General features: G+C 35.2%; 2 protein-coding genes across 2 annotated transcripts; one reads left to right on the top strand and one right to left on the bottom strand.

Moving 5' to 3' along the window:
* Positions 1-2,410: 2,410 nt before the first annotated feature.
* On the top strand, positions 2,411-4,719 carry PHYBLDRAFT_64623 (hypothetical protein; the record flags this gene model as incomplete). Its single annotated transcript, XM_018441325.1, has 7 exons — positions 2,411-2,800; positions 2,897-2,977; positions 3,051-3,257; positions 3,436-3,723; positions 3,786-3,953; positions 4,063-4,350; positions 4,414-4,719. 7 exons carry the CDS (start codon positions 2,411-2,413, stop codon positions 4,717-4,719), a joined length of 1,728 nt encoding a protein of 575 aa, XP_018283595.1.
* A 3,649-nt stretch (positions 4,720-8,368) lies between these two features.
* PHYBLDRAFT_176139 (hypothetical protein) lies at positions 8,369-10,535 on the bottom strand (the record flags this gene model as incomplete). Its single annotated transcript, XM_018437670.1, is given in 2 exon segments — positions 8,369-8,425; positions 8,445-10,535. 2 exon segments carry the CDS (start codon positions 10,533-10,535, stop codon positions 8,369-8,371), a joined length of 2,148 nt encoding a protein of 715 aa, XP_018283594.1.
* Between the last annotated feature and the right edge of the window lie 316 nt (positions 10,536-10,851).

The following is a 10,851-nucleotide window of genomic DNA, read 5'->3' as shown; positions in this document are numbered from 1 at the left end:
ATTGTTATATGCGATTATAGAATAGTGATTATGGATCTAAACAGTTTTATATCTTTTAAAGATCCAAATAAAATAAATCTAGTGATTATTACAATATAGATCCATATATTCATAAACACATATGAAGTTATATATTGTTTGGTAGTCCATAGTTTGGATTTGTGAGATTTTATATATGATACCAATTTGGTTTTATTATTGCACCCAGAATGATTTTATTTTTGATTCTATTTGCTTTTGCTCTTGCGCACGATATGATTTTATATATAATCCCAATTTGGCTTTATTATTGCATCTAGAATGACTGCATTTCTGATTCTATTCAATTTTATTCTTGCATTCGATATGATTTTATATATGATCCCGATTTGGCTTTACTATTGCACTAGAAATAACTTTACATCGTGTGCCAATTGGATTATTTTATTGCCAGAAATATAATTTTATATATAATCCCGATTTGGGGTTTTTTTTATTTTAATCCAGATTTGGTTTTACTTTTACACTTGAAATAACCGCATACCTGATCCTAATTTGATTTTATTCTTGTACTCAATATAATTTTATATATAATCCCAACCAGATTTTAGTTTTGCACCCAAAATATATTTATATCTTGTTTCAGTTGGATTTTATTATTGGCAGTTATATAATTTTATATATGCTACCGACTTGGTTTTACTCTTGAATCGAAATTTACTTTTATTGATTTATCACATCGACTTTTGTCTTCGCACCAATTATTTCTAAATCAAATATATACGGGTTTGTTTCTCAAACATATATGCTAGAGTCTATATATATAGACTATAGATATATTTATATATGTTACGTCTATTTTTTTTGAATAATATTAAAATAAAATAAATTAATAAATAAAATAAATAAAATAAATTCTGAACTATAATGAATGAAAACGTTTTAGAGATAATATCTTGTATGTTATTACTAAGTATATACTATATTACTAAATATAACATTCAGTTTGAGTTGTAGAGTATTTAAATTATTTTTTATAAGTAGAAAGTACGATTTCTACTAATGGTTTATATGTTGCAAAATAAGGTTCTTCAAAATAAAAAAGGAAACTTGTAGTTCTGATAGCTGCTGCACTGTATTAGCCTAAAAAACGGCAGAAAAAAGTATATTTTTCATTTTCATAAGAAACCATGTAAAATTCGAGGTGTCTGGAATTAAAACATACAACACACTTATACGTCTGAAAAAATGTAACGTTACACAATTTAAACTGAACGTCCTTTTTTCCAGTTTTACTAAACATACTAGTGTGTGGATATAAAGAATAAACCTTAATAATAGGACAAAAACTAGGAAAAATATGACTGATTGAGCTTGAGTTTTAGACTATATATATAGAATCAGCTCTTATTCTATCTTTTTTCTATAATTCTGCTGTCACCTACAATCAGAAATCTTAAGTAGTATACATATAAACCTATATAAAGAAAAGAAAAAAAAGAAAAAAAGAAAAAAAAAGTAAAAAAAGAAAGAATAAATAAATACACTAAAATAATTAATGTATGTGGGTAGAAAAGAGACCGAGTTTATTTGACTAAAGTGAAAGGCACAAGAATAAGAAGAGTTTGGTGTGATAGTAATTTTATTATAAAAAAGAATAAGAATGTTTTAGTGGTAGAATATTTGTATTATGTTAAAAGTCGGGGGGCAGTGGAGTAGAGGGGGGTGGTGTATGAGAAATAGTTTAATTTTTTTATATTGTATGGTGTGTAACAGATAATTTATATGTATATTGTAGTGCTGAGAATTATGGTGCGTACTGATTAAGAGAGATTGAAACGATGGGACTTTGTGTTAGGTAATGAAATGTTGGTCCAGAACAAGATATTTCAAAATATATAGAAATACGAAGTGTACTTATGAAAATGGTGGTATATGACACTACAAGTATAGTAAAATATAATGTGTGATTTTTGGGTGCTGAATTTTTATTATTTTGATTTCGATTTTACAGAGGTAATAAAATAAAAGAATGCTATTAGTATTTGTGTCGATTTTGAAAGCGTTGTGACGTTGGTTTTGGGCCTGTGGTATTTCAGGCACGAAACAATAGAAAAATGAAATATTTGATAATAGAGACGTATAGAAATACTTTCAGACTGTATATCAGTTGTCTTTATTCATAAATAAAAAGTGTCCCTTTTTATAAGAAAGTACAATCTGCTCTTGTCATTACGTCTTAGTTTCTTAAGGCTTTCTTCCTTTACCATATTTGGTTATTAGAGTGTATTTACTGCTTAACTCGGCTACACTAATCGCAAATACTTTTCTGCAAGTCACAAATCCTTCCAAAAAAAAAATTGGAATTTGTTTTATTGTGTAGAATTCTTTACGCGTTTTTGTTACTGATTTGTTTATCAATACTATACTAATGAATGATATTACTTTTGACCCTCGCACCTCGACCATCTACCGTTTCATGCCTACGTATGAAAATAAGACAGAAGAATTTGTCTTTGAAGCTGAAGAAGAGTACCAGCTGTGGGTCACAAACAACCCAGCTTGCCATGCCAACTGGGTCGTTAAAAACAGCAACAAGTCGAAGAGAAAGGTTCCTGTTGTTGCTTTAATCGATCCCAATCTGATCAAAGTAACTCAGTATATTAAATGCAATCATTCTGGCACAAAGGCAGAGAGTTTGAAGAAGCAAGCAGTTGAAAATGATGAGCTCCCTGTTGTTAAGCGTAGAAATACCACGGGTAACAGCATCAAGGTGGGATGCTTGGCTGCTTTAGTTGTTAAGTTCTTTAATGGCAGTAAAGTAACAGTAGTTTATAACTGGAGGCATAATAACCACAATCCTCTTGAGCTTTCTGATATCTCTCGCTCTCGGCTCTCCGAAGAAGCCTGTATCTAGATCAATGAACATGTTGAGAAAAACCTTGACTGGAATGCCATTAAGGGACTTCTAAGACTAGAAGATGTAAAACTAGAAGAGGTATTTTATTAATATATAGTGACGTTAAAATAAGATTTTATTATATATTTTTAATTATAATGTCTTTAATTAGATGGAGAACTCTACGTCAATGACATCTATTCCTTCTGCAATGATGATACAGTATAAAGATGTTCATAATGCGATTGTAGCTAGAATCAACAACAGTGCTAGAAAGCACTACAAAGATGAGATAAGTACTGAAAGATGGATTGCTTTCCTTCAAGAAAAGGGCTACCAAACTATGTTTGACACATATAATTCTGTTGGGCCTCTTCTTGTAAGCTGGGTCTCCCCTTAGCAGAAGAAGGTAACTACAAGTATTACATATATATATAGTCAAATATTTAAATATATATCAAAAAGAATATATTATTTATCACTTTAATTTATTTTATCATTAGTTTTTAGAAAATTCAGAGGAGTGATATCTTGACTCAACCCACAAAACCTGCAAGTCTTTCCTTAACAACAAGGACTGTTATTTGATGTCTGTGGTCGTATACAACCCTGTAACTAACAAGGGAGTTCCAGTTGCTTTCTTTGTTATCAGCATCGAATGTAGTTATACCATTGCAAGATGGTTGAACTGGTTGAAAGACACCAATAGCTTGAAGGTCAAACGGATCATGATTGACTGTAGCCCAATAGAGCAGAAGGCTATCTGGGATACATTTGGACCTTCAGTTCAAATTCTTTTGTGTCATTGGCATATCAAACGTGTTTTGGAAAGTCATGTCAAGAAGGTAATTTTATTAATGTATTTTACTGAAAACATTGAACCTATATTAACTAGTAATATTATTAGGTGACAATCCCCAATGCTCACCTTGAGACCAAGAATGTCCGGGCCAACATTCGTGCTGCATTGAACTTGATAATGCATAGCAATAATGAAGCCGACTGCAATGCTCATTGGCAAAAGTTCAGATTAGACTATGGCATGCAGTTTCCTGTCTTAATGTCTTATATGGAGGTTACATGGAACCAAAGAAAAAAAGTTGTGTTAAGGCATGGAGACAGGTATATTCTATATTGTTTTTTTTTGTCTGGTTATAAAAACTAATTTATAATTATTTTTGTAGGATGCTGTATGCCATACAAACAATTTGATAGAGTCTTATTATAACCAACTAAAGTCCTTTTATTTAGGCCAGTCTTGTGACTGTAGAATTGACAAGATTGTATATATACTTTCTCAGTTAGCTGAGAGAGATTACCGTCAGGATACTCTTGAGACCTATTTTGTTATTAAGAGCATCAGGCTTAGTGTGGCTGACACAGAACAAAAGAGAAAGGCCAGTGTTATTGCTATCGAAAGAGCAAATGGCCTGGTTGAAGAAGTTGAACTGCAAGAATTGCAAGCATACAAGGTAATATTATATAAAACATTTGCTTATATAATTTATAACTTATAATTAATATTGTTATTTTAGATGTATTCTTGCAAATATTTTGGAGAGGGTTGTGAACTGGTATACTTTATCAAGTTCACAACCCACTTACATGATTGCTCTTGCCCAGACTCTGCTAGATTGTGCAAACATATCTTCTTGGACTCTCGAGTTTTTGACCTGCCAGTGACAGTAAGACGAAATGTCGTACTGGATTCAGCTGCGTTGTTTGGCCTTGGTGAAAACGATAGCAATATTATTTCAGAAGATAATATTGCCTTGTTGGAAAACCAAATGAGCAAAGATGAGCAGAAAGCAAATCTTCTGCTTATGAATGAAAGTTTGTAGAGAATTTGGAAGCAGGTGTATACCTCTTCCAAAACCTTTGAGCAAAAAGAAGTCTTGTTGGACCTTATGAAGAAGGTAAACTCTGTTGTTAACCCAACGAATGGGTTGCGAAAGCAGACCTAAAGTCATAGATTACAAGACTTCTCTTTCAATTTATTTTTTTCTCAATAAACATCAAATTTCTACTCTCTTCTTTAATATAAAAGACTTATATAAACTATAAAATCAAATGTATAAAAATTGCCTTGTGAAAATTATTCACTAGACATAAAAAATTAAAATTTAGTTTGTACTTAAAAATAATTAAAAAAGTAAGGTACTTTTGGCATTTTCAGCACAAAATATCCCCCCCATGTTTTTCCTTTTTTTCTCAAATATTGTGCTCTTTTTTTTGAAGAAATAAAAGATACTATTGGCTGAATCTGCGTGATTTGCAGAAAAGTATTTACAATTAGCGTTATTCCAACTTAACTAGTGTCGGTGTTACAATTATGACATCAAGTCATAAATCGTACTTCTTTAGCTCTTAGCTATTCTTTTCTCTTTTATACTAGAGCTTTAGGACTTCCTACTAAATTAGCTCCATATCGATCTGACACAGTTTACCTGGCAGTATGATATAATTATTGTAACAATCTTTAAGATATTATCTCTAGTACTAACTGTAATAATTATTGGGCTGATTACTTAATTGTTTATATATATTTTATACTGACAAGATGATAGCTACTACGCTATCCCAATATGAATATGTTCTTATATGTGATAAATCCAACATCCGAGTGTCTGGATCACCACATTATCTCCACCCAGGTATTAACTAAATACCGTTCAAGTACTCTATACAATTCTTCTGATCAGCTTGTTCTTTTTTTTTTAAAACGAGTACTGTGGTGCTCAAATAATTCTTTATTTAGATCTTACTGCGTTTCTTCTTTTGATAAGCTGTCTTTGCACAATTCTTTCTTTTAGTACCTGAATTTTCTTTAGGTGCGGAATATGCAACTTTCATATCCTTTAATAATTTCTTTTTGGCCTTATTGATGACTTTGATACCTTCTGGTGCTTCACCAATTCTTTGCCAGTATTCCTTTATGAACTTAGGATCGGTAAAATGATCCTCTGGCTCCCAGGTATCGTGAGACTCATCATAATTCAACCATTTGCATCTATACAAATAATTGTTCTTGTCATCTTTCATGTGCCCAATAATTGCTTTGACTTCAAAAAAGTCATTCTTTTGCTCTAATACCTTGTCAGATACTTTTTTCAATAAAGAAGGAGGATAATTCCTTGGTTCTAAAAATCCCTTTTCATTTTTCAATACATAAGTATTGGCAGCAGTCTTTCTAATAACAGTGTAGAATCTCTTATACTTCGGATCTAATTTATTCTGTTTTTCTGTCACCAAAATCATTACTGTGGTTCCTGGAACCAGATCTATCATTTTGTGACTTCCATCAAAGCGTTCCTTTTGCTTTTCTGTGACATGCTTTACGTGTTCAAATATGGCAGGGTAGACTATCTCATTCATTCTTTTAATTTTTTCTTGCAACTCTTTCTGAATCTGTTCAGCAGTTGCACTATCCTTTTCTTTACTAAAATCAACAAAACCATTTGGATTCCTTCCAAACATTAACGAGAATGGCGTACTCTTAGTCCTAGCATTATACTTGCTATTCAAAAACAACTGTGCAGATGGCACCTTCTGATCCCAATCAGCGACATTACCAACTATTTGTTTTTTAATGGTACTCACTGCTGACTGGACAGCTCTTTCACTTGTACCATTAGCTCTAGAATAGTACTGCGAAATCAACGCATGTTCAAAACCAACATTCTCTTTTATACATGTCATCAGCGAGTTCACAAACTCCCGTCCACAATCACTCTGCAACTTTCTCATCAGACCCCATGTACTAATGACGTCCAGTACTTGTAACGCAATCGTAGCTGCCCTTTTATCAGGTATGGCACGCAATACATAAAACTTGCTTGCGATGTATATCATCACTAACAAGTACTCATTTCTTCTAGTCGACGTTGTAAATGGCCCAGCCAGATCTATTCCCCAACTGTCACCAGGAAGTGTTGCAGTCACAGGTCTTAAAGGATTATAATCTTTTCTTGTGATATTATGACATTGACACTGTATACACGATTGTATAAGATCATTTGCTTGACTCTTCAAGCTGGTCCAATAGGTACGTTTTCTCTTTAAGGCATGTAGTATAGCTTCTACACCAAAATGACCTTTCAAATGTTCTTCAACTAATAACTTATTCCTTTCATTTTATGTGGGAGGAGTAAAGTACTCACCACTCAAGATGTCTGGTAGTGGTTTCATAGTGACAGCACTATTTCTCATGATGGCTCTAACCACACTATCCCCACCCAGTTCATTTGATAATGTTTCAGTCTCTTCAGACAAACGTGAAAATGCATCAGGAAGCACAATCGAAACACCAGGCAAATGAACGATCTTAAAGTCATACTGTAAAATCGTGTCCATCCATGCGATCATCATCAGATTCGCAACACGTTGGGTGTGAAGATATGTCAATGCCTTGTGATCCGTGTACAAGGTAAAGTGAGAACCATAGACATACTTGTGAAAACGCTTGAGTGCAAATACTAATGCTATTAATTCTCTTTTGGTCGCAGAATACTTTCTTTTACTTTGGGATAAGCTCTTAGCCACGAAAGAAATATTTTTTTTCTTGCCATCCTTGACTTGATACAACACTGCACCAATACCAGTAAGAGATGCATCACAGCTGATACTAAAAGGAGAGTTCATATCTGGGTATGACAACACCAGATCACTCAAAAGTGCTTTTTTTAAGTTATTAAATGCAGTTTGATGCTTATCTGTCCATAAATGGGTAATCGACTTTTCATTTCTCAATGAATCTAGTGGCGACATAATAGAAGATACATTCGGAATCAATATTCTAAAATAGTTGATCAACCCACAATAACTTTGGATATCTTTACCCGTCTTTGGTTGAGAAAATTCAAGAATATTAACAAGTTTTCTGTGGTCCATTGTAATTCCTTCAGGTGAAATATGAAAACCAAGCAAATAAATTTCTTTCTGAAAGAAATGACATTTTTTCGGATTCAACTTCAAATTGACCCTTGTTAATCTCTCAATCACTTGCTTCAAGTGTTCCTTGTGTTCCTTGAACGTTTTGTTTGCACAAACAATGTCATCCATAAAAAAACCGTACAAAAGATAGTCCTTCCAAAGCTATACTCATAGTTCTTTGAAATTGTGAACTGACATGCTTTATACTAAACACTGTACGAATAGGTTTGTACTGTACGCCATGCCATGTGAAACTAAGTTTGTGTGTGTTCTTTGGGTTCAACCTCAAAGAATTAAACGCAGATTTCAAATCCAGAGTGGAATAAATATTCGCACCCTTTAAATCTTCAAACAATTCACTGATCAATGGCAAAGGCATACGATCAATTGACTTCAACAGGCAATTAATTAATCTGGGATCATGACAAACGCAATATCCAGTAATTTCTCCTTTACCATTCGTCTTCTTGACAACAGTCAAAGGCGTATTCCATTGTGTGTTTGCAGATGCTCTTTCAATTATACCATTGTCCAGCCATTCTTTCACCTGTTCATTCACTACACCTTGCATTTTGTAAGGAATGGGATAAGGGCTTCTGAACGCTGTAGTATTTTCTGGAGTGTCCAAACATACAACACTTTCAGGTATAGTACAAAACGAACCCTTAGGAATATCTTGATTGTCTTTAATGAACGGTCGAATATAATCCATAGCATCCTCAAACTGTTTGGGACCTACAGCCGGATTATTTTCCTTTTGTTCATTTTCTCTCTCAATGGATTCAAGAAGATCACTCTTATTATTGAAGCGTCTATCGGCTTCTCTACGTTCCTCACTTGAATCAGCATCATCATATGATAAAGGTAAACCATAAATACCAATACCAAGAGAAGACATATAATCAGCACCAATACTGAAATCATACTCATGACTATTAGTTAAATTCATCACTTCAAACTCGCGTTGAATAGTCTTACTATTGCAAGTTACACTGATCACACAAGTACTGATCCTTTTAATCTGGGTATTGCTATCAGCCAAACAAATAAAATACTTATGAACATTGTTTTTGTTCAACAAATCTTTATTAATGTGATTGATATAACTAATGGCTATTCCATTCTTCAAGCAAAAATTCTTGTCCACCGAACTGAACATGGCCTCACAGTCCAACAAGGAGATGGTTCTAATAGAATTATTTGCCAAAATAGGAAAGGTAATATTAGTGCTCATATTCTTAAAATCTCTTTTAATAACCATGTCTTTAAGATTGTACTTACAATCTAATGCCATCTTGGCCAGAGCACTAGTGTTGTCTTGGTACTCTGACGAAGACAACGAGGGACTCCCCTCAACCACAGTGGAAGCTCTTGCTGGTCTACCAGCAGAGGAGCAGACTGCCATCCTTGACACCTTTGTCAAGTACTTCTCCCGTTCCGGACAGGAGTGTCCTTTAACCCAGGGAGCCTTGCACGAGAAACAGATGCTATCCTTCATCACCTTCTTGAAGTCCCATGACTTCTTGGGAGACTGAGAACCACGCTCGCGAGAGAAAGACCTTTTCTTTCCCTTGTGGGAACCAGCAGAGAGAGAGGACGCACCATTGTGAGCAGCAAACGAACTCCAGGAGGACGCGGCAGTACCATTGGCAGGATTATGTAACAAAGCAGTGGAGTCACTTGTTGACACACTCACCAACGAGATGATGTCCTCAATCTTTGAGGGCATCTTGGTGCCATAGTTGGCTGACAAAGAAATGAGACAAGCTTCCCGGACTTCCGGGCGCAGATTCCACCAGAAGCAGAGAACCAATTGAACACCATCGTCCAACGAGGCCTGGTGGCGGAACTTTTGGAACTTGGCACCAAAAGAACGAGTGGATTCTCGTTTGCCTTGTTTCATGCACCAGACACGATCCATGTTCAGGAACTTATGGAACGGCGTGTCATAGTGATCCAGAAGAATACTTTCGGCCTTCTTCCAGTTGTAGGCCTTGCCTTTGAGCTTGTCCTCAAACCAAGAACGTTCTTTTTTGTTCAAACAAGTGGGCAACAGACGTTCCCAGCAGGAATCCAAGAACAGAGAGTGTGCTTCCAGGACTGTGGTAAACTCCTGGCAGAAGTCATACACCGAATCGAACACATCATGGTTGGCCTTCACCAGAGGACCCTCAGAACAAAGCTGGAGAAAAGGTAGGTTACTGGGAACCAGAGTGCATCTCTTGTCATGAGGCTTAGACGCAGGAGCAGTGGAAGCCTTGAGATCCTTGAGGATTTGCTCAGCCTCAGCAAACAGTTCTTGTGCTTCCTTGGAACCCTTGGAAGCAGACTTGGCAGCAGTAGAGGTGGGATCCCTCTTGGAAACACCCAAGTAGTGGCCTAGAGCAGCGTAGTAGTTGCCCTTCTTAGCATTGAGATCCTCCTCAGCAGAAGCCAGCAACATCTCCACGGTGGCCACAAGGTTGTTGTTAACTCTGACTCCAGAGTTACCCAAATAGATGCGAGGAGAATTGGCACCCTCATAACCAGAACGGCCAGCATCGGAACCAGAAGAACCTTCTTCAGAATCAAAGGCGCCATCCTCAGAACCCAAGGGAGTCATCACGGTATCACCATCGTGGTTGGCAGTACCAGTAGCAGAAGGAGAAGGAATGACACCAGAGTTGACACGGGCGGTTTCTTCACCAGAAACAATAGTAGAGTTGACAGCAGATTGTTGAGACATTTCGAGAATTCAAAGTAAAAAATGTGGTATTTTAGGTACGAAACGATAGAAAAATAAAATATTTGATAATAGAGACGTATAGAAATACTTTCAGACTGTATATCAGTTATCTTTATTCATAAATGAAAAGTGTCCCTTTTTATAAGAAAACACAATCTGCTCTTGTCATTACGTCTTAGTTTCTTAAGGCTTTCTTCCTTTACTATATTTGGTTATTAGAGTGTATTTACTGCTTAACTAGTGTCGGTGTTACAATTATGACATCAAGTCATAAATCATACTTCTTTAGCTCTTAGCTATTCTTTTCTCTTTTATA

This window comes from Phycomyces blakesleeanus (genome assembly GCF_001638985.1).
Source record: "Phycomyces blakesleeanus NRRL 1555(-) unplaced genomic scaffold PHYBLscaffold_44, whole genome shotgun sequence".
NCBI lineage: Eukaryota > Fungi > Mucoromycota > Mucoromycetes > Mucorales > Phycomycetaceae > Phycomyces > Phycomyces blakesleeanus.
The sequence above is the reverse complement of the archived record's forward strand: the minus strand, read 5'-3'. Positions and strand labels throughout refer to the sequence as shown.